We start from the raw sequence: 25,332 nt of genomic DNA, 5'->3' as shown, positions 1-25,332 counted from the left end.
GCAGGAGTGTTTTCAAACCCCAAACGATTTTACGACTGAACTCAGATCGAGCGGGATCAGCGTCACTCTGTTCCATGACGTCACAGCTCTTTTGCAGCGATTCATTCATTATTAACACGCATTAACCTCTTTTAATAAACGACACGTTACTATTGAACCGAAAACTGCCCTTAATAATAGCTTCTTTAAATAGACTAAACATTATTTTAGTAATTTAAGATATATATATATATATATATATATATATATAGACGGACACACACACAATGACGACTGAAATAAACTCATTGTAAAATTTTAAAATGTAAATAAAACTGCCACAAAGAAATAACAATATGATATATTATTATAAGATAAAAACAATGTTAAGATGATTTTCATGCCGCTGTTGCCCTCTGGTGGTCACATCTGTGTATGAGGTGTCTGTGTCTAGACTGTCACTGTACTTTCTGTATGACTTTCTCTTCTACTTTCTGATCAGAACAAGATTTTTTTTCTGAAAGAATGTTATACTATATTAAAACGTACATAGTACAATTATGAATAAAATACTATTTTATCTAAACATTGTATCATGTAAAGAAAATCATTTTAGGTTATTTAACAATTCCTTATCACTTTACCATACTTTTTATTCTCTTAAGAAGTTTTAAGCACGGCCCGAAGAACATCAGAAATTAAATAATAAAAAATACACATATTTCAAACCACCATAAACATAAGTATGTTCTGTCTGTATCTTGTATGTCCATCTACTGTACAGTACATGTCTACCCCCCCCAAAACAACCCTTTTACTTCCAGTGTGCTACTTTAAGATTTCATCAGGTAAGAGTTTGTTTAGACAACTTCTAAAGTTTGTTTTTTCCCTTGACAGATGATGTTGTTTTTAATTTTTTATAAACTTAAATAGATGTTTTGGTAATATTGTAATTGTTTTTGGGAACAACAGTCGTGTAGTAAAATTGACTTTACACAGCCTTAAAAGAAAAACAGTTTTTCTATTGTTTCTAAATATTTTGAGAATTTTCAAACAATATTTTCAATAGTTTTCCCTTCAAATTACCTACTATTTAAAAACTGACAAACTACGTAAATAAATAAAACATTTTTTTATTGAAAAATTGTATTACATGTAAAGAGCTATTGCAAATAACTGAACAGAAATTTAATTTAAAAGGCAATTATGTTTTTTAAAGCACTTAAGAAAATCACTGAAAAAACATTAATCTTTATCTTTTAGTTTGGCAACTTCACAACAGATACTATGAGGTGTCACAATAATATACAGTTGACATGTAACATCACAGGAAACTTGATTCTGATTCTTTGAATCTTTAATTTCTGCCCTCCCCTTCCACACAGCCAGACCCTGCAGAATCATCTGGACATCTACAGGAGCGACCAGCAGGAGTCGCGAGACACAAGTGAGTACAGCCTCCATTATTCACAGAGCAATAGTTCTGACCTGATGAGAAAGATTTACAGTCCGACATCAATGCTCCAGATGGGTTTAAACAATCACAATCATTCTCACATTAGTTCTGGGTTTATGTTCTATGTTCTGGCTACAAAGAACATTTTGTGAACAGAAAAGTTCTTCAGATGTTAAAGGGATACTTCACTCAAAAATGAAAATTCTGACATCAATTACTGACCTTCAAATTGTTGCTAATGTGTATAAATGTCTTTGTCCTGATGAACACAGAGAAAGACATTTGGAGAAATGCTTATAACCAGACAGATCTCAGATTAACTCCCATAGGAGAAAAAATACTTTACGCTTGTTGAACAAAAGAAGATATTTTGAAGAATGTGGGACAGCAAACAGTTCTGGGGCACTTTTGACTATCATTGTTTTTTTCCTACTATGGTAGTCAATAGGTGTTGAGATCTGTCTGGTTATACGCATTCTTCCAAATATCTTTCTCTGTGTTCATTAGAACAAAGACATTTTCTAATTTAATTTATAGAAAATTCGAACAACTTGAATAATGACAGAATTTTCATTTTTGGGTGAAGTATCCCTTTAAGGATTCTTTATGAAACCCTACAGCCACAAATGGTTCATTTGAAGTGTTGCCAAATTGAGGAATGCTCCATGTTCAGATTAAAGCTCTTTCAACTCATTTGGGTTATGATGTGGTATAAAGTACCATAGAAACTATGTTTGTCACAAATCAAAATGTTGATTAAAAAGGTTTCCAATAACAAAAACAAAAAAATTACAGTAAAGACACACAAAATTCACGTTTGCAAAAAAACACATGAATGTGAAATGTGTTTTTTTGGAACATTTTGGTGCGTATCCCATGTGAAATACATGTGATCACATGTTCCATGGATTTTTACATTTTATCCCATGGGTTTCACATGGGACTCACATGGGTTTCACATGGGACTCACATCAAAATGTTGCATGTTTTTTGCACACACGTTGTACACTTGTGATCACATCACGTGAAATTCATGTGTCTTTTCTGTAACATTATTAAACGAGAACAACATTCATGAAATGATCATATTTCAATGATTTAGAACAGACACCTGTGTTTACATTTATTATTAGATTTGAATCATTTCGGAACAGGTGAGAACATTCTTGAAGAGAAACTCATACCGGAGGGACACTGAGCGTGTGCTGTGGTGATGCCGTACAGACGTGTTTGTTTCTGGGGCTGGAACTCATCGACCTCTTTGCCAGTGTGCCGATCGATCACGACTACACCGCCCCTGAAGATCATAAACACACACAACGTGCTCAGAAACAACATAACTCTTCTTCACTCTTCAAAGAAGAAACCTGATTAATATACAGCAGATGCACCGATCTGACGCATTAAATCTAATTCACGTTTATCAGCATTACGTCTGCAGACATTTGCCATGTCAGGTGTTATGTGGAATGTTGCTATAACAAGCTGTATTATGACTATATTTCCCTCTTTCTTCTTTCAGAAGTCCGCTTACAGAGCGGAAAGGTCTGCAGGAGGATCAGAGAAGACTCTACAACCGTGAAATGACACCCAGCTGCCACGAGCCTTTAAAGAGCTCCCTGACCTCAGATCAGCAAACACACTCACTAGACTGCACATACACAAACATTCACAGCAAACAGAAACCTCAATGCCTCAGAGAATCCTTCACCTTTCTTTCCACATCCTAAAATACCAAATGTGTCAGCTGTGTCATTCTTATAGATCCCAAATGACACACGCAATGACTTTTGGGGACAGTTGAACCCCACGTTGACCTTATCCTACTGCGTCTGATCGCTACAAGGCCAGACATTTGGTACGTGAAATTTATTTGGTTTGGTTCAGTTTGGTAACAGACGAATACAGATATGAACTTCTACTAAGAAACATCTGTAATGATGAATTGAAGGGTTTGTTGAAGAGATAACTACAGTTGTTCTGCTTCTGTAAGCTGGCTTTCTGATTGGATATCATTTTGTTCCACGTGACAATCAATTCTTGTGCGTTTGTCCACAACGCACAGAACGCTCTTTGCATTTGGTTTCTCTCACAAATCAGGATTCTGATCCTGGATTTTCTGATTAGGATTCGCGATCGGGGCGGCTCCGATGTTCTTCCGATCAGGTTCATTCACTCTAAACACACATCACACCACAGGAAAATCTGATAAGATCATCTGTAGAGCTGTTTAATGCCTGAGTACACCTCAAGACTTTTAGCATCTGAACAGATTTTTAAACTAGATATCATACACTTGCAGACGTTTTGAAAGTTTTAGATAGAAACACACTAACTGAACAAATCTGCAGACTGGCACAGACTTTCCAGACTTAAAATCTGGACAAAAGTCTTGTAGTGTATTATAGCCTTAAGATCATCGGGACTTTACCAGGGATTGTCGGAAGGGGAGAAGTCGGACGATTCTCTTGTGGTGAGGCCCCGGCATAAATTTGACTCAGATTTTGTGTGACAAAGCAAACAGTTCCTAGAGAAAGTGAAGGGTCACTGCAGTAAATCTAGATGTGAACTTTGTCACGTCACACAGATTTTCACATGCTAAATTAGCGTAGCTCTGAAAGATTGCAGAAAACCACACTTCAGACATGAACACAACCGTTGCTCATATTCAGCCATCAAGGAACTCGCACGAATAATTTTTGACATGTTTTACGCTTAACCCAGTTGAACCTAACAATAGGGAAAAAAATTATAAACCTGAGGTATACTTCGAGACCCGAATATAATAGAAACTTGATGTTGAGCTCTTCTGCCGTAAGGCCAGTAAGTATCAACAATTAAAAAAATAACTTAGCATGCACATGCACACCAATCCATATCTAAAAAAACACCCTGGAATACTTATTCTGCACATCCACCTTTCCTCAGATAATCAAATCTGTTGCGACGCTTCAAACAAACGTGTTTGCTAGAGAAATGGTTTAGAAATAAAATAAAAGTGGAAAGGATGACTTTTCATTCATTCAAAACAATCAACTTAAGGTCGTAAAAGGACAAGCTGACCTCTTCCAGTCTGTGTAATAGAGGTTTCGGCCGTCTGTAGTCATTCCGAACGGATACTGAAGTCCCTCCATGAGCTGTCTGCGGTCGCCTTGGTTTGGATTCATACACTCCACTTTATGAGTCCCTGCATCCAAAACATTTAACCACATGAAGACCATTGTAAAGATAAACACAAACATCATCATACAGATCAAGTGAGTCATCATTCACTAAACATTCTTAAGAAGAAAATTCTGCTTAACTGACATATTTTTCTTAAATTCTACCTGAGGGAAAAAGCTATAAATGTTATGTGTTTCCTTTTTGAGAGTTCTGAACATTTTTCTCAATATTAATCTTAGGAATAAAATTGAGAAGAATCCAAATTCTCTAAACAAAAGCTGTCATAAATATCATCCTAAAATTACGACAAACTAACACTTGTCTCCAATCTCAAAAGGTCAAATGTTTAATATGTGAATTTGGTTGTTTTACATGTGACGTGTATTGTATTGAGCCAGAATCATAATTTTGGCGTTTATGTGCCATTGAGGAATATTTATATTGATTTCATAATGATAAGTTCTATCTCCCTCATCTTAGTGTTCATTATCTGAGTGCTTTTTAAATTATTCTGGGTGTGAGCTGCTTGTTACACGCATCACGTTTTTGTAGAGATAAACATCTACAGTTACCACATGAGCTAATGAGTGACATAATTCATAAAGCACATCATTTAATTCTTACGACAAAAATCAAGATGTTCTTGAGAAAATATTTGGCAACTTTGTAAGGAAACTGTTTGAGAATCACACTTACGAACATTCTTTCTAACTTCCTATCATTTATCTAATGAACAATCTTATATTGTGTCTTAAAGGGACAGTTCACCCAAAAACGAAAATTCTGTCAACTTTCACTCACCCTCATTTAATTTTGATACTTGTTTAAATATCTTTGTTCTGCTGAACACAAAGGAAGATATTTGAAAGAAAGTAATCTTCAGTTCTGGAACATCATCCACTACCATAGTAGAAAATAAATATTGTATTTTTATGTTCCGTTGAACACAAAATGATGTGTTTTTGACAAATTTATGAAAGCAGACTGTTCTGGCACACCTTTGACTACCATTTAATGTTTTCTACTATGAGAGTCAATGATGTCTCAGAACTGAAAATGACTAACATTCTTCCAAATATCTTTCTCTGTTTTTATACAGGTATCAAAATGACATAAGGGTGAGTAAGGATGACAGAATTGTCATTTTTGGGTGAACTGTCCCTTTAAGAAAAGTTTCATGAATCCGAACCCATGAACTGCAAAAACAACAACAACTCTCACTTCAGTTCACTCTACACTTTCGAATGACGTATTTTTGTTTTTATTTCTAGATATTTAACAACATAAACCTTAATATTCAAAGTCTTAAAATGAAAGAGACCTCATCTTTTATCTGCAGTGGAATGAACATCAAATGAACACAATTAATATAACTTTAACAAAGCAAAACTTTTGTTGAAGCTTCTGGTTTCGTCAGTTGTTTTTCTTCAGAAGAGTTTAAGCGTGTGAGTTTGTGAATCATACCAGCATCTGCCCAACACAGCTGAGATGTTTGAGGGTCGTAAGTTAAACCGTTGGGGAGGCCCAAGTCATCTTTGACCAGGATTCTTCTGTTAGTGCCGTCCATATAAGCCATCTCGATTCTGGGAGATTCTCTGTTCCAGTCGGCCCAGTAGATGTAGCTGATGGAGAAACACACTTTGGGTTGATAAACCGTCTCTTTGTTTCAATAATGAGGATGATGAATTTCGGTTTAAAACAGTCACGCACCCGTTGGTGGGGTCAGTGAGGATGGCTCTTGGATTGATAAGACCTGTGTCGATCAACACCCGGCGCTTGGATCCGTCCAGAGAGGAAACTTCAATTCTGTCCTTCATGGAGTCCGTCCAGAACATGTTCCTGCCCAGATGATCTATAGCGATGCCTTCAGGACTGCCAAGATCTGAACAGATCCGATGTGTAAAATCTCAGTATACGGAATGATATGGGGAAAATATAAAGGTGAGTAAATAACCCGACCTGATGTGATGAGAGAGATGGGCTCTCCTCCATGAAGACTGGCTTTACTGATAGCAGGTGTGCTGATGTCTGTCCAGTACATCATCTTCTCCAAACAGTCATAAGCGATTCCAATCAGAACTTTCTCCTGAAATCAAGCACATTTTTATTGACGACGAAAAATGATTCATCTGTGTGTGCCGTCTAGACGAGCACGAACCACACACGCATGAATGTGAGCGACTCAAATAACTCTGGGTTTCTTAGAATGGCTCGAGGGTGGAAGTCTTCTCTCGTTTACAAGCTTATACTGATGTTAGTCATCACAGTAAACATGCGGGTGTCAAGAAGTAAATGAGAACAGACAGAAGGAAAGATCGATGGAAACGGAAGTATACTCTCAGAGGACACTGTGTCTGTCTGAAAATCATTTAGAATGGTGAATGTATGGGGGATATAAAGAAACGTTCAGACAGCACGAGTAACAAAAAATAAAATCTATGAGTTTGTTTAACATAGAATCAGAGAAAAATTTATAATTTGGGATACTTCACCCAAAAAATGAAAATTCTGTCATCATTTACTCGCCTTCAAGTTGCTCCAAATGTGTACAAATGTCTTTGTTATGATGAACATTGGAAGAATGTTTATAACCATCTGATCTCAACACCCATTGACTCCAATAGTAGGAAAAAAACAATGTTAGTCAAAAGTGCCCCAGAACTGTTTACTGTCCCACATTCTTCAAAATATCTTCTTTTGTGTTCAACAGAACTAAAAAAGAAAAAAAGTACTTTTTCCTACAATGTGAGTCAACAGGGAGAAAAATGTGTCTGGTGATAAGCATTCTTCCAAACATCTTCCTCTATGTTTATCAGAACAAAACATGTCTAAACATGTGGAACAACTGAAGGCGAGTAAATGTTGACAGACTTTTCTTATTTGGGTGAACTGTCCCTTTTAGAGAAAAACATTACAAATGAAACAACTACATTCTGCTGCTAGAGTCGACTAGCAGTCCTAAACCTAGAATTATTTAAATTGTGATTCTTTTTAAAAAGTATTTTTTTTAAATATTTATACATACAGTATATAAATATGTATACTATAAAAGGTATGCCTTAATATACTGTGACACAGTGAACTTTAAGTGTCTGACCTATATGATAAAAGTGCCTATAAACTTTCCCTGGCCCTTAACACAAACATAACTATTCAAACAAGAGTTTATGTACAGTATTTAAACCCTTAAAGTGAATGTAATGTTAGATAAACAATCTCAGCACAATTTCAACACATCATCTCACATACTTATATTTCCAAGAAAAACACAGTTAAGCAATCCTAAAACTCTCCAGACACCCCCCCCATGTTCCTGTTCGCTCTGGTATAAACAACTTGGCAAAGAGAGACAAACTACAGTATGCACTACAGTGTAAACAGAGTATATTACAACTAGCACAGTTAATGACATGACAAAGTCGACTTTATACAAGAAGAACCAGCCCTGAACTGAGCTACATAGGACAGAAAGAAAAATCTCAGATGAGATGGTGTATCGCAGTTATTTCTCTTAGAAAGTGGAGAACAAATGTACTTTTGCTTTAAACTCATGTGTGAGTCAGATGTTTCTCCTGAGAATCTGACAAATGTGTGTCTGTCATGAGAGTTTGAGAAGAGATGTCAACAATGTGTCCAACTGAGCTCAGATTTGTCTCTTCTGCAACCAAACGTCAATATTATTAAAGATCTCAATGTCAACTCAAACATTTCTCATCGAATCCACTTTTGTGACCCTGGACAACATAATCATTGATTTCTATTGAGTTGTAAGAATAAGACACTATCTGGCTGAGACAACCAATAAATCAAGTGCAAAAAAATCTAAATGTTGAGAAAATGGTCTTTGAAGTTGTTAATCAGGGACAGTGTGGCAGGGAACCCACTTACAAAATAAATGTTTTATATACTGTATCTAAGGAAAGAAATTTACTAAATATCTTCATGGAATATGATCTTTACTTAATAAAAGAAAAATCAATATTTTTGACCCACACAATGTACTTTTGTCTTTTAGCAAAAGTGCTACCTAAGACTGGTTTTGTGATCCAGGGTCACATTTGCTTGACAGTTTGCCGACACACAGACTGTGTTGATGGTGCGAGTGTTACCGGCAGGTGTAGAGCGGTCTTTGCTTCAGTCTTCTTCAGGTCATGGCCGTCCAGAGGAACAAACTCGACCTTTCCGCTCTGCGTGAACAGAATGTGGCTGCCGGGGGGAAGAGGGCTGACGTCGGGTCTGGGTGTTGGTCTGACGGGACCGGGTCCATGATCAGGGCCTGAACAGCAGAAGATGAAAGAACATAAATGAGCGTGTGTCTGAGATAAACTGATAAGACGAGATTAGAATCGTGAGAGAATGCTGACGTTTATTAACATCACTCACAATCAGGAAAAGTGCCGGGGCCTGTGCGCGAGCCAGAGATCTCCTGTCCATCTGGATCCACACACCAGCACTGGCCGATGCTTTCGTGACACTGCATGGGCTCATATTCACCCTGGGCATCGCAGGTGGGCACAAACCGACCGGGCAGAGGACGAGGACCTCGCGGACCAGCCCCGCCGGAGCCCAGAGCGTTCTCTCGGTGAAGCTGACAGCGAGTCTTACCATCTGCACAAACACGAGGCCATTGTGTCACGCAGTGTTGTCTGTGAGACGTTGAAGTTATCAGTGTATGAAGAACACTGGAATATAAAATAACGGCAACTACAGAACAAACTGTGAGAAACCAAAGCAAATGCGGTGAGAGTTCACACGCAGCTGTCGTGAGGGTTAAACCGTGACAGAACTCCAGGGGTCGAGATGTCAGGTGTCATCCGTCAGTGAATGTCTAGAGGTCAGACCGGTGAGGTTCGTCACGGAGGGAAGAACAAATCTTTTCCAGTTAAACACCACAAGCTTCCTACTATTTAAATCTGATGCTTGAGCAATGATGAAGCTTCCTTAAAAGAGCAAGGACCAAAGAAGTTCTCCAGAGGAAAGAACATCAATAAATCTGTTTAGATTTAATATCGGAAGACACAAATGTATGTGTTTGTGTAAACAGTTAGTCTGTAGAAGTTTGTCACTAGATGTGTGTAGTGCTATCCAAAAATATCAGCAAATGTTGTTGCATGCGCTCAGTGTGTCCAGAGATGATATGGTCAATATTGATATGATGTGATCACATCTTCAGTTCATTCTCATGGGTCATTCTGAAAAGCCTCTCTGAACAAACAACAACAACAGTTTTTTCATGCCCTTAATAAAAAGATAGATTTATGAAAAAGAAAATGCAAGTTAACTTATAGAACTTTTCATTGGACACACGCGTGCGTGCCCGTTTACTTACAGATAATATAACTATATATATGTATGTTTATTTATATGTATGTTTATTTGATTAAATAATCAATTAGTTGTAAGGGTCCTGTAATTTGGTCGCATTTAAAGTCCCAGTGAAATTGAAATTATGAAATTATGAAATATTGCAGCGTTTATAGTAAATAGTTTATCAATGTGGGTCCTTTTATTTCTAAAATTCATGTACCCTCATAATCTTCAAATAAATCTGAAAATGCACATCCGCCCTGTAATGACTTTCCATCTTAAATGAGGCATGTTAAACGGCTTGGGCGGAGCATCCGTTAACTCCTCCCCTTCAGCTGTCAGTCTGCTGCCAGTTTCATTTCAAAACAGCTGATTTTATACATCCAATCAATTCGCAGTGAAAAATTTAACCCACAATATTTTTTTGTGTTGAACCCTTTTCAACACAAAAAAAAAATGCGTCTGAAAACAGAATTAAAAACAATCGCAACATCCGGTTCACAAGGACTTGAAAACCATATGGATCAGTGACATCTAGTTGTTGAATTAGGTATCACAGTCTAAATTCAAATTTTGTAGAGACAAGTTGAGCCAAGTAACTGTTTTTCTCGGTTTCTTTTGATTGTTATCAGAAATAATCCACAGTCACTGTATTGTTTGTGAATGTGTACGCGAAGTTAACTGCAGCCCCAAACGCACACATGCGTGGTAACGTTTGTTTATGTTGTCACTTTCAAACCGTCTATACAGAATTCCATTTAATCATGTACTGTATATAAAAACTGAAAAGGCAGATGTGATTCTTGATTTTCGACCTTTTTACATTTAAACTGATGTGTACTGTACCTGTAGAGCAGTGGTAACCATCGCCATAGTAACCGGCGTTACACTGACAGGTGAAAGATCCAGCGGTGTTGGTGCAGAATGCATTCTCATGACACTGGTTTCCATGACATTCATCTATGTCTGAAAGAAAGAAAAGATGATTTTTCATTGTATTATACAAAATAAATACATTATTGATTCAACACACATGACTGCAATTTAAACAGGTAGCCTTTAGGCGTGTGTCCAAAGTCGACTTGAACTTTTGACTGGTTAGAAAATTTAGAAACAATTTCAAGATATTGAGACATTTCATTAAAAATAATTAAACAAAACATGGAAACTGCGTTAAATTCCATTCAAAGTCCCCGTGAAGCGAGTGAAATGAGAAATTTTTTGGGTGTGGCTTTCGTCTTTCTCTGTGATTTGATTGGACGAATAAAAACAGCCATTTCAATTTCTAAATGGAAATGACAGCAGTCTGACAGTTGAAGGGGAGGAGTTAACAGAGGCTCCGCCCAAGCGTCTAACATGTGTCATTTAAGGTGGATAGTCATTACAGGAAGAAAGTGCATTTTCAGATTTTATCCAAAGATTATGAGGACACACACATTTTAAAAGAGAACGACCCACATCGATCAACTATTTACAATAAACGCTGGAATTTTGAAAAAATAGGAATCGTGATTTTTTATTTCACTGGGACTTTCAAGTGAGATGAGCAAATGTCTGGTAAACACCTCGGCAGGTTCGTCCATCTCCCATGAATCCCTGCAGACAGGAGCAGATGTAGGATGATCCACCGGTGTAACTGCAGCGAGCGCGTTCAGGGATGTCACAGTCATGAGTGCCGGTTTGACATGGATCCACGGGCCTCAACACCTCTACAAACCAACACAAAACACCTTAACAACACGCGTGAACAACACAACATCTATCCAGACACATTTACTCTTGAATGGACGGATCTATTTCTGAATATTAAAGAAATGAATAACGTCAGCTCTGAGTGAGACACACATAAGAATCCAGAAGATTGTCTTTTTCTCAAGAGAAACATCTGAGAAGCAGAGAAGTCTCATTTGATGATATTTTAACATTGTAAACTGAAACGGTGCAGTGATTCATAAACACACAGCGACTAATGAGACTTACCGACACATGTCCGTCCATCACTAGCAAACTGAAAGCCGTCCAGACATTCACATCGGAAGGTTCCGGGCTGGTTATTACAGATGGCGTGAGGTCCACAGATCTGAGGAGACTCCCTGCATTCATCCACATCTAATGAAGAGAGTTTTTTACTGAGATTCATCTCTGTGCACAAACTCTCAGTTACAATAAATAAATATAAAGCTCATTTTACAGTAGACACTTTTTAGTGAAAAAAAATCCCTGTTGGGGTTTAGTGTAAACACGACGTGTTTTGTCTACAGATGCCGCAAACAGACAAACCACAACATGCTTCAAACTTGAGAAATGTGCATTTTTCAAAGAGACAGACTTTTCCCAACATTCCCATGAATTACTAACAGCGATAACATCACTTCCTCTAATGATGGGTTTTTAAGATAACATCGCTCCTATTTCGGTGTAATTTCCTTTAGGCAGCAGGGGATGGGTCACATCCTTACATTTAGCAGACGCTTTTATCCAAATCTATCCTAAGATTATAAATGGCCATAGTTCAAGATCATTCTTAAATCTGATGAGAAGACTGGTGTGTGAAAGCGATTCCCCCTCAGGAGAGGAAGTGAGATAAAAAAGCCTTTGGAAGGATATTACTGAGGAAATGATTTTAATTGAAACGACGGACTGAGGGCGGATGTTTGTCAATGAATCAACGATACAATACGGGAGTCTTTCTTCGGTGGAACACAAAAGAAGATATTTTGAGAAATGTCTCAGTGGATTTTTGGTCATACAATAAAAGTCAAAGGAGTTCAGTGTTGTTTATTATCAACATTATCTTCTTTTTGTGTTCTGATGAAGAAAGAACATGAAACATAAAGAAGTGTATCTAAGCGTGTGAGACTCATGCAGCACGTGTTGATCTGTGTACCGTAGCAAGCGCGTCCCTCTCCAGTAAAACCTGTAGCACACTCGCATGTAAACTCATTTGCTCCTCCAGGTCTACACACAGCATTAGTGTCACAGTCGTGTTTGCCGGTAAAGCAGGGGTTCTCTTCTGGCTGTCCTCCTGTCAATCAAGCATATATTTACATTCACAGATTCATCTTCAAACACTGAACTGTGGAGATTCTCAGAGCCAGACACTGCACCTTATGTTGCTTCAGTTAACAGTTAATCATGTTTTCTGTCATGTATGCAAAACACAACACAGCTTTTGAAACTGTCAAAACAATTGTTATCTATATGCATTCTGGGAATATTAAGTTGCAATAGAAAATATCATAAAATTGTTATTTAAAAATGTGAAGCTTTTGCGATGTGGATTGTGCATATGCATCTTTTGTCATTTTCAATGGTGACTACGATTTCTTTGTATTATAGAAAGAGTGCCTTTGTGTCATGAAAATAATGGTGAATAATTCAACATTATTCAGTCAAAATCATCCATTTCAAAAACATTTTTAATTAAATAAAATGTTAGTTTGGTCGTGAAAAAAAAAAATGTTTGTTTGCTAAATTATGTTTGCATGGAGTTTCAGATCAACGTTTTTTTTATATAACAAGAAAAATTTCACTTAAGTGACCAAAACCTTTTGACTTGTTTTGATTTGAAGGTACATAATTACCTGGACATTTACTTGTCAGCTTTAGTAACAATCACTCTGGACAACAAGTCTTTTGGGTCAATCATTGAAAATTAAGATTTTAACATCATCTGAAGGCTGAATAAATAAGCTTTCCATTAATGTTTGGTTGATGTTCAGACCGGACAATTTTTGAACAATATATAACATTTAAAACTCAGGAATCTGAGGGTGCGAAGAATAACAAATTCTTGGAAAATTTCCTTTAAAGTTGTCCAAATGAAGTCCATCGCATAGCATACTACTCACAAAAATAAAGTTTTGCTATATTTACGGTAGGAAACTTACAAAGTATCTTCACAGAGCATGATCTCTACTTAATTTCCCAATGATTTCTAGCATAAAAGAAAAATGGATCATTTTGACCCATACTATGTATTTGTGGCTAATACTACAAATGTTCTGTGTTACTTCAGACTGGTTTTGTGATCCATACATGTATAAAAAGTGAACACATCCTCACCGTTGATATCTCCGATCTTGTTACTGGTGGCGTAACGCAGGAGCTGTTCGCTTACATCATACTTGACGAACACCTGATCGACGCTCAGCATCTGAGTGGACGGAACATCTCGACTGGATTCATCGTGCTGGCAGCCCTGGAACGTGATGGTCTCTCTGAACTTATAGCTTCGGGTCACAGAGGGGAGGTCTTCTCTACTGACCACGTACTCGCGCATTGAGGACGAGGTGATTACTGACAGAAAATGACACGAGGACAAAACGTTACAGTTTGGATAAAAGACTTTCTCGTTCTTCACACGGTCGACAGAAGCTCTCACTCACAGTTACTGCTGTACTGGTAGATCTCAGTGTAGGGGTCTAACTTCACTTGAGCCCCCTGAGGCACCTCAGGAATCTGTCCTTCAAGTTTGGTGTTGACCATCAGGTGGTCGTGCTCATCGATGCCTTTGAACTCTTGAGAGATGGTCATCCGCTCGCCGCCCGGCTGGAAGGTCACGTCGACCTGCCGTTTGAACTCGCCGCCTGAAACACATCAAAACCAGAAACAACTCAAAGCAACATCACAGCACACATGACGCCACATGAAGAAAACACACAATGCTTCAAAACACACTCACGAACCTGAGCTCAGAGATCAAATAGAAGAATACAAACGTGTCTGTCATGAGCTCAGATTTGTCTAGTCTTCAAACAAAAGTTTATATTAATGAAGATCTTATTATGAACTCAAATGTTTCTCATCACATTAACTCAAATCCAGATTATTTTACTTCTATTCATTTACACCTCCAGACTCTTCATGTGTTTACACAATCAGTTTCTCACTTGATTCTCTTTTTATTTCTCAAATTTAAGCAATTTGAGACTTCATTTATACTTCAACGAAACTACTGAGAACTCCATCCATCAGTCTGATCGATAACATTTCCCTCTGAGTAGCTGAAGACTCATATCATGAAGTATAAAACACGATTCGTGGGTCTTACCAATAATACTAAAGCCGTTCTTGAATCCGGGCTGCTGGAGAGCAAAAGCCCACCCGATGACAGCGCCCACAGCTGACAGGGGCTGAAGAGAGAAACCCACGCTGGGAGGAATGGTGCTGATGGCCACGTACGCTCTCCCATCATTCACCACCACGTATGAGTGAAGATCATTGTCGGAGATTTCCACGGGAACGGGCGAGTCTCCCACAAACAACCTGCAGCTCATTTTCCCGTTCATCCTCTGAGGAACACCTGCAGGAGATCTCACCTGTCACACTGGACATGAAGAGTTCACAGCTGTCCATCAAACACTGCCCTACCTTCAGATACACACTGAACGCCGTTGCCGTAGAAACCGGGCTTACAGTGGCAGCACTGTCCGGATGGAGAATTCCTACATTCGCCAAATTTGGAGCACGTGTGTCTGGCGCACTGACCGGAGTTATACGTGAATACTGTAGAGAAAATAAGAACATAGCATTTTACTTTCATCAATTGATTTATAAAAGGATTTATCAAAATCATTCACAGCAAATCTTTGTTTTCTACTAAATATTGTTTTATACTAAATATATCACAAACAATTTAGGGTAATTTACTCTTTTTTTAATATATTTACATAATTGATGTTTCTTTATATATATATTTATTTTATATAGCACAATCAATTAAGGGCAATTCACTCAATTATTTATATTTATATATATTTATATAATTGTGTTTCTTACATATATTTATTTTATATAGCACAATCAATTAAGGGTAATTCACTCAATTATTTTTATTTATATATATATTTATATACATATTTTTATTTATATATGTATTTTATATATTTTTATTTAAAGTATATATCACAATAAATTTAGGGTAATTAACTCACTTATATTTATTTATACATATTTATATATTTTTTGTTTATTTATATATATATTTATTTTATGCATCACAATAAATTTAAGGTAATTTACTCACTTATTTTTATTTATTTATACATATTTATATACATTTTATATATCTGTATTTTACATATAGTTATTTACAGTATATACCACAATCAATTTAGGGTAATTTACTCACTTAAATAATATTTTATATAAATAAAAATATTTATATATATTTATTTTATATATTCTTCTTAATATATCACAATTCATTCAGGGAAATTTAATCACTTGTTTTTATTTATATTAATATATATTAATATAATTTTTATTTATATATTTTTATTTATATATCACAATCAATTTAGGGTAATTTACTCACTTCTTTTTTCCCACATTTTTGAGTTTAAGGATAATTGAGTAATAAGAATATCTGCTATTTGCTAGAAAACAAACAACGACGATTAAGAAACTAATGCTGACCATTGACCTGGATGTTGTCATCACTCTCGACCTCCACCACCTCAGGAGTGAACTGAACCGTCTCCACCTGAAGAAGAACGGGATGCTCTGGTCGATGATAAACCCCGTCCAGGATGTCCTGTGAGATCCCCTGATCTTCAGGATAAACCTGCACCTGATGTTGATGTCTGTGGCTTCCAGTGTTTCTGTACTGATGAGAATCCACAGGTAAATCTGGCACCTGTCCGGCTGTGACGTCTGAGAACTGAGGGAACGCTCCGATTTTATACACCCACACGCCCGGCTTTCCAGAGTTAGTCTGCCTGGAAAAAAAACATCAAACAGCATGAATGTAAGTTTAATGAATGATGTCATGACGATGTGACACCGTGACAGACTTACTCAGCTAATTTAGTGATAGATGCTTCTGTGTCGTCTGTGATGCGATAGTACGGCCCTTGTTTTTTAGAAAAGATTGTATATCCCTCATGTCCTTTACTGAAGCCGGCGTGGAGTGTGTGACTATCGCCTGTGGTGTGGACCTGCAGTCCGTCCCTCGGGTAGAGAAGTACGGCCCAGGACACAGACTCCAGCGATGCGATCACCAGTTGAAATGTGTTTCTCTATAAGATTTAAAAAGACGTTTTAACACAAACTAAATTCATCTAATCATCTCCACACAAATACAGACATTAGTGTAAGAAATGGTGGAGATTGGTGAGAAGACTCTAGTATTTTCAAATCATGGATGCAGAAAATCTCCTGAATTTGGGCATAAGATTTTAGTGGCTTTTGGAGGCTTTTATGCGAATATAGAAGAAGGAAATCATGTAAAGTTTGAACTGGAACTCTGCACCTTTAAAATGAGCAGCAGAACCAAATAAATGTTTTGTTCCCCAAAGAAACATTTCCTTCTTACCTTTTTAGAGTCAGAATAACTTATTTTCACTATAAAAGGAAACCATTCGTGAAACAGAAACCTTCTGTGGACTTTATTGTAGAACTATACAGCTTTTAAGGAACCTTCATTTTGTTTAAGATATTGTCTGCATTCTTCACTTCTGTACACTCTTAAAAATGAAGGTGCTTCACGATGCCTTTTTTGAACTTTTTTGTCTTAATGGTTCCAAAAAGAACCTGTAACATACAGAGAAACTTTTGGTATTACAAAAACTTATTTGTGGCAAAAAAAGAGAAAGGTAAGAAAGAGTTAAGGAAGAGTTAAGACTGAATGGTTCTTTGTGGAAGTAGAAATGGTTCTTCAATGGCATCATTCTTTACTCTCTTCAAAATAAAGGCGCTTAAAACGTTCTTCACAGCGATGACATTGAAGAAACATTTTGGTTCCACAAAGAACATTTCAGTCAAAGGTTCTTCAAAGAAACATCTCTTTCTTCTTTTTTTATAAGAAGAACCTATTTTCTGCCACAAAGAACCTTTTATGAAACAGAAAGGTTCTTCAGATTTTAAAGGTTCTTTATGGAACCAAAGGGTTCTTCTTTGGCATTGATGTGAAGAATCTTTTGAAGCACCTTTATTTTATTTTATTTATAACAGTGTATTCTGTGAAATGTGTGTGTGGGTAGGGTAAACCCTATGGTACGGGGACAAAATGTCCCCACAAAGAAGGCAATATCCAAAATCCTTGTCCTTGAGGAGACAATTTTTGGTCCCCAAGAGGAAACAAGCTTATAAATCATACAGAATTCACTTTTTTATAAATCTGAAAGAGCAGAAAGTGTTGTGTGATTGTTAAGTTTACGGAATATGATAAACAGTTTGTACAGTATAAAAAATCCATTGCATCTTCACAATATGTGTGTTAGAGTGTGTTTTCATCACATCTATGCTCAGTTTGTTCTTTCAGGTCAACAGCTGTTTGACAAACTCTTACTGAGCTTATTAGTTCAAGACATGGTTATAAGAAATCATATAAATATAAGCACACTCAATCAACTGTAAATGTAAATGCAGCCCACACTCACTCTTCCTCTGTGATCCTCTGCGTCTCCTCGACGCTCCGTCCTGTGAGGGGCCACGTCCACCCATGTGACCACCAGAGCGTGACTGGGGTTCACCGAGTCGTGTTCAGGAAACGCTCTGTTAATGTGATCAGCGGCGTGTCGCAGGACGACAGGACTTGTGTCCTCACGGAAGAACACCTTACCCACCCCGTCACTGGTGTCCAGGTCACCCTGGAGAGCGGCTATCATTCCAAAACTGGCCGGCATTTTGCCCAGATACTCGGATTCCTCTGCAGGCGTCTTCAGGGCTACAAAACCATTGGTGTTGATCTGAATGAAGAATAATTGTGAAAGAGAATGATTTGCGAATGAGAGAAAAAGACTCACATGAGGGTAATAAATCAAGATGTTTTTAGGGTGGAGGGGTGAACTGTCCCTTTAAAGGAGTAGTCCACTCAAAATCTGTCCCCGTTGACTTTCCATAGTAGTAATACAAATGACTATTGGAAGTCAATGAAGACATTTTGAAGAGAACTACTCCTTTAAGATAAAGTGTGTGTAGCAACACAAACAAATAATAACCCACAATATTACAGTGTGTCTGTGTTGAAAATGTCCCTTATCAAAAAGAAGTATACTTGAATATGGAAGCAAATAAGAGACATAATGTTTTGAAATTTAACAGCCTATGAATACTTGATTTTGAATTATTTTACTTTGGAAACCATGTATCTGAATTTATTTGTTTCGAATTTACCTCTATGAAATTTAAATATGAAAATTCTTGATTTCCAATTTAATAACCTCAATTTAATGCTCACAAATTCAGATAAAAAAAATCAACTTACAGAATTTCAGATAAAATACATTCAGATTGATCAAATTTGATTGCTCTCATTCAGATCTCAAATTTCAAGTTAATACTTTTCAAAGAAAACATATGTCTAATTCGACTGCTCAAATTCAGATCGAAAAATTCAAGTTAAATATTCACATGGTAACATCCGGGCTACCCAGGATAGGAAAAACAGTTGAGTATGTTGTTGCTAATTATTTTTTGGAACTATTATTATTATTATTTTTCGACCGACGTCGGTTCGGTTCATTGGTTCGGTTCAATGGTTCGGTTCAATGGTTGGTTCATTGGTTGGTTCAATTGTAGACGGGCTCTGGGCTCAACTGTTTTTCCTATCCTGGGTAGCCCAGATGTTACCATGTAATAAATTTAACTTGAATTTTTCGATCTGAATTTGAGCAGTCGAATTAGACATATGTTTTCTTTGAAAAGTATTAACTTGAAATTTGAGATCTGAATAAGAGCAATCAAATTTGATCAATCTCAATGTATTTTATATGAAATTCTGTAAGTCGATTTTTTTTTTCTTGATATTTGTGAGCTTTAAATTCATGTTTTTAAATTGGAAATCAAGAATTTTCATATTTAAATTTCATAGAGGTAAATTCGAAACAAATAAATTCAGATACATGGTTTCCAAAGTAAAATAATTCAAAATCAAGTATTCATAGGCTGTTAAATTTCAAAACATTATGTCTCTTATTTGCTTCCATACTTGAATTTTTTTGTTTTTAAGTAAACTTAAAGTCCCTGTGAAATTAAAATTGCAATGTCTATTTTTTCACGAAACATTGCAGCGTATCTTGTAAATAGTTGATCAATGTGAAAAGAAAGACAAAATCCACAGACACTTTTTTCTCTTTCAAAATTTAATTTCACTCAGAAATGCATCAAAATACAGAAGTAAAAACGATCACAACTTCCGGTTCACTGGGACAAAATTTCGGTATATATCGGTTAAGAAGTAAGTATACTTATATCAATGCACTACTTGAAAGTGTGCTATGTGAATACTGCATGGGACTATATTGGCCGACTTTTTAGTTTTTAAAAGTATACTTTAAGTGTGCTTTAGGTGATACAGATGTAAACATTTGATTACACAACTAATTTACAATTAAGTTTTCATTTGTACTACAACTATACTTCAAGTAAACTTGTTGGTGTACTGATCAATACTTTTGAGTGTGTAGTCTACTAAACGTAAACTTTTAAGTTAACTCCCACTAAACAGTTAGTTAAGTAGTTTTACTGCAAGTGTACTTGGAGGTTTTCATTAGGTTTACTGGTAGCTTACTAGTTTACTACTTGTTACACAGTTTTAATTAATAAAAGTACACTTAAAGTTTACCCTCAGTTAACTTCTCATTTATTTTAAGTATGTTTTTGAGTGAACTTGTAAGAACACTTCAAGGTGATTTCTTAGTAGATTACTAGTTGAAGTATGTTTTTTTGAACATACTTTTAAGATATTATTTTTGCACCTGAGGTAGGGCACAATGAAAATGTGCTCTTCACAACAACCATTCTATACTTTACTTAATATATAGTCAGAAGAATACCTAAGTATATCTCAATCAATAGATGAAGTACAAGTATAGTCCTAATATAGGCAACTAAACTATCAACTCTGTAAAATCAAGTGTACTTAAGAGTAAATTGAAGTATATTTCTGAGAAGTAGATAAGAAGTAGTCTGAAGCGTATCCTGTTTTAAGTAGATGTTGAATAAAGCATCTGTGGACTTTAAAGCAACTCAACAACACACATGTGAATGTTTGGAGTGAAACTGCATTTCCAGATGTTTTCAGAATGTTACGACACATGGACTTTGTGTTCTGCTGCTAATCTCACACATACTGATGAAGGAACACTATTTCTTCCTTCTTCTGACCTTGTCATCCACAAAATCAAAAATAATTTGTGAACTGAAAGACGCAGAGCCGTGCAGTCGACTAAACAAACACAACGCTCACAACAACTTACAATCATCAACACGTTTCCAGGAAACGGAAATTGGCAGAAAGACTTGTGGGAAAGGAAGAATGGTAGGAAGAGTCATTATGAATGTTATTGTTCGACCTCAGAGAAAATTCGACATAGACTAAACCACATAGTAAACCAGTCTAAAGGACACAGCAGATTATTTACACAATAAACACACATTCAGTCTTTCACATCAACATCTGACCCTAATGACAACTCCTGGTTTAGAGAACCACACATCACTTCATGATATTTTGACAAAATGTTACATGCATTTTTAATAAATGTAAATTAATAAATGAAGAGTTAGGTTCCAAAATGTGATAACTCGGATTTTAAATGATGTCTTTTTATTGTGCATTCCAATTAATATCAATCAAACTGCTGTTGGTTTGTTTAGATTCAAGCCATAATAACTTAACAAATACAGCTAACTAACACGATAAATCATTGTGAAATAATAAAAAACATGATTTTTGAAAACATTTATAAACTGAGTTATTCAGTATAAAGAAATGTAAAGATATTCCAAAGAGAAACAGATCTTCATAATCTTTTTATATGTGTACTTCATGTCATGACTGACGTCTTTCAGACCAAAGTTTTCTTACTTTCAGTCTTTACACTTCAAAAACATATGTGAGTAAAAAGAGAAAGATGCCCGAAGAATACAAGACATGTTTTATTGTCAACAGGTCATTTTCTTTCTATGATAAAGTCAATAGCTATTAAATGACACTTTCTCAAGTGAAGTAAACTAATGAACAAATGACGTGTTATACAGTTGAGCAAGTTTATGATGGAGGAGAATAAAGAGCTGTTTGTGTACTGAAGGCTGCTGAACTGACAAATGAGGCGTTCCTGTTAACACTCGGTCAAGAATTCACTACAACGCTCATAAAAGAGCAAAAACAAATCCCATGAATGTTTGCTGGCTGTTACGAGCTCAAGCATGGAAAGAGTTTACACTGAGATCTTTATCTGTATTTTACTTCTGTTTACTCTAGTAAACAGCACTGGACTGTGATCAGTGACACAAACACATGAACTTCACAAAGTCCCAACACACGCACAAAGAATTCATTTCCAAACATGACAGAACATTCGTTCAGGTCTGCAATGTGCTTCTATATTTCAATTCATCTTTTTAAGAATTTACTTAAAGCCTTGATTTATAATGCAGTGTTAAGGGTTATTAAATGCTATGACGCATTATAATTCTTCATAATGTGTACATTAAATGTTGTTGTAAAGAATTATAACCAAATTAAAACCAAAATAATATATGCAAAGTTTGTAGTTACAATTATTCGTGAGACATTATAAGGTGAAAATCCTGTAATCGTTTGCTCACTATCGAGTTGTTCCAAATGTGTATAAACGTCTTTGTTCTGATGAATGCAGAGAAAGATATTTGGAAGAATGCGTATAACCAGACGGATTGACTACCATGGTAAGAAAAAAACAATGATAGTCAAAAGTGCTGTTTGCTGTTCAACATTCTTCAAAATATCTTCTTTTGTGTTCAACAGGGAAAAAAAATGAGAAAGTAACTTTTCCTCCTTTGGGAGTCAATGGGGGGCAGAATCTGTCTGGTTATGAGCATTCTTCCAAATATCTTTCTCTGTTTTCATCCCAACAAAGACATTTATACACATTTGGATTAACTCAAAGGCGAGTAAACGATGAGTGAAGTATCCCTTTAAAACTACTTTTATTATGCATTACACAGATATGCTTTAGGTGAAGTGTTACCATCTTTTGTCCAGGTTTACAGATCCACTTTGACACCAATCAGAGATGTAAACCCTTTTAATGACGGAGGAGAGTTGAAATACACTCACGTAAATCTTGTTGAACTGTTCGTTGAAAAAGGTGACGGGCTTCTCCAGAGAAATCTGCTGCGTCTCATCATTTCCTTCTGGGAGCTTCTGATCTCCTGCGCCTTCTCCAAACGGGAACAAATCCTGTCGGGTTATCCCGCTGACACACACGCACAATCCCAGGAATATGATCCACACTGACCACCTCTGACCCTGTCGATCCATGACCGACCTGAACCTCGCTGGAGTCTGACTGAAGATCTGCTGCTGGAGTCCAGAGACACACACACACATGTCACTCCTCCTCTGAAGGCGGAGCTCGATTCAATACAATTCAAATAGATTCTGAGGTTCTGCTCACAATTTATATGACAGGATATTGCTTACTATGTGATTGAATTGGGGTGTGTTATGATAGCCCTGCTGAAATAAACAACAGAAATTCAGTCCTAGTTTCCAATGCAAATTCCATAAGGAGCTGATTACCATTAAAACCGGTACAGAATTTCTGTATGTTGAGTGTGTTGTTAAGATTTAATGTTCTGTTGGTTCCCAGATAACATTACATCAAAGGAACCATTACCAATACACTGAAAAAAGTCAAACTTTGGACCAACATAAAACAATCACGCCAACTTGTTAGAAGCAATCTTATTAGTTTTTCTCAAATAATATTTATGGCTTGTTTCAAATCACAATTTATACATTTCAACAAACCACCATTATTGTGATCATTGTTTGCTTTAGTTGGGCTTTTGATCCCTGACCTATGTTCAATGAAATCTCTTTTCTCTTAAAGTGCTTACAATAGTGTTTTAATAAGAATAAGAACTTGTGCATTAATAAGAAAAGAAGAGATGCTTTAAAGCAGGGGTCCCCAAACTTGTTCTTGCAAGAAGTTAATTCTAATGTAATTGAACTCAATAATGTGTAAGGGTGGAATTGACATTCAAATTCATGGTCTAACTTTAAAACGCGTGCATTAACTTATCTTTCTCACATTTGTATACTTTGGTCAGTTAATAAGAGTACTTTATGTCATTTCATATTATTTATTTGAATGAATTAAGAGTCGTTTCATGTCTATCCTTGAATCACTGAACTAATCAAGGTTGATGTAGGATATAGAAAGTCATTAGAAAACGTCATTAAATACTTTTTGTCAGCGACATTGACTATGTCGACTAGAATAAGTTTTTATTCTGTATATTCTTTTTTTTAAACCTTTAAAATGTTTTATAGTGACACTTGTTTAAGTAAGTCGAGCAGCTACTACGTCTCATAGTTTTTGTTAAACTGTTGAAATCAAGAGGCTAATAATATCCTACTGACGTGCGTTAAGAAAGTTAAAATAAAGTTATAAAGCAACTACCTTCAATGTGACTGACAACTCCACTAACGAATTTAACCAGTCAAAGTAAAGCGCGTCCCAATCAGGTGCATCAACTAGTAATTAATAACTTTTTCACAGTTACTTACCCAACAATAATAATTCAACCCAAGCGATTCAATTTTATATAAACCTAATAATATTGCATTTCAGTAAGTTAAAGCTGGAACTAATCTAGAATCCATCTGCCTTATAATAAAAACTTGATCACAATAGTGTTACAGAGCACAAAAGTACAATACAGTTGTCGTTGTTTTTGCTAAACATAATTTCATATTTGTAATGTAGGATGAAATGTTGCATTTGTTGACAGTGATGGTATTACTTTGGTAATGTGCAAATCATGTACACTCTTATCTGTGATGATATCAAAAGCCTCATTTAATGTGTTTACACTTGAGAAAAGAAAACTATATATAACCAAACTAATAACTAACAGATCTGTGAATATGAATAAGATCTTACAATGTACATTAGATACTTAACGTTACCAACCTTCATCTGCTGGGAGAACACACAGTGTTCCTTTATTCATACACATGAGACAAACTTCCATCACAACACAAACTGTTCATTTAGAATACAAAGGCACCATAACGCCCACATTACTCAAACATCAATGCTTTTGTCTGTGATGAAACAAACTGGACTTTGAACATGAACAATAATCAGAAATGAACCCGAAGTCATCGTCCTGTGTGTTAACTAACAGTGACAGAGAGAGAATGTGACTTTATAACACGCTGTCAAGTGATAAATGTGAACAGAAACTAATTGGATGTGTTCATTTAAATAATGAGAGTTTGTGCTTGAAACTCCTGTGAACAGAAAGATCTTCTGTGACGAGAGAGCGACACCTGCTGGACAAACATAGAACCACAGCACCACACGGTATTACCGTCAAATGAAATTCGTGCTCGAAACACATAATAAACTTTAAAAGGTGTAATTGTTTTAAAACAAGCAAATTTTCTTTATGCTCCATATTATTTCATGTGTTTGAATGCA

At 36.2% G+C, this 25,332-nt stretch overlaps 1 protein-coding gene across 1 annotated transcript; it reads right to left on the bottom strand.

Moving 5' to 3' along the window:
• Positions 1–1,096: 1,096 nt before the first annotated feature.
• On the bottom strand, positions 1,097–23,238 carry nid1a (nidogen 1a). Its single transcript, XM_056760679.1, has 20 exons — positions 22,956–23,238; positions 18,292–18,600; positions 16,709–16,929; positions 16,328–16,629; positions 15,281–15,415; positions 14,961–15,212; positions 14,296–14,496; positions 13,973–14,206; positions 12,795–12,932; positions 11,888–12,016; positions 11,473–11,616; positions 10,754–10,873; positions 8,984–9,208; positions 8,710–8,876; positions 6,560–6,686; positions 6,311–6,482; positions 6,065–6,222; positions 4,499–4,622; positions 2,620–2,732; positions 1,097–1,467 (listed from the first exon to the last, which is right to left on the bottom strand). Exons 1-20 carry the CDS (start codon positions 23,226–23,228, stop codon positions 1,337–1,339), a joined length of 3,675 nt encoding a protein of 1,224 aa, XP_056616657.1. The 5' UTR covers positions 23,229–23,238; the 3' UTR covers positions 1,097–1,336.
• Between the last annotated feature and the right edge of the window lie 2,094 nt (positions 23,239–25,332).

Source organism: Triplophysa dalaica, chromosome 11 (assembly GCF_015846415.1).
Source record: "Triplophysa dalaica isolate WHDGS20190420 chromosome 11, ASM1584641v1, whole genome shotgun sequence".
NCBI lineage: Eukaryota > Metazoa > Chordata > Actinopteri > Cypriniformes > Nemacheilidae > Triplophysa > Triplophysa dalaica.
Note: the sequence above shows the minus strand (reverse complement) of the source record. Positions and strands in the feature narration are given on the sequence as shown.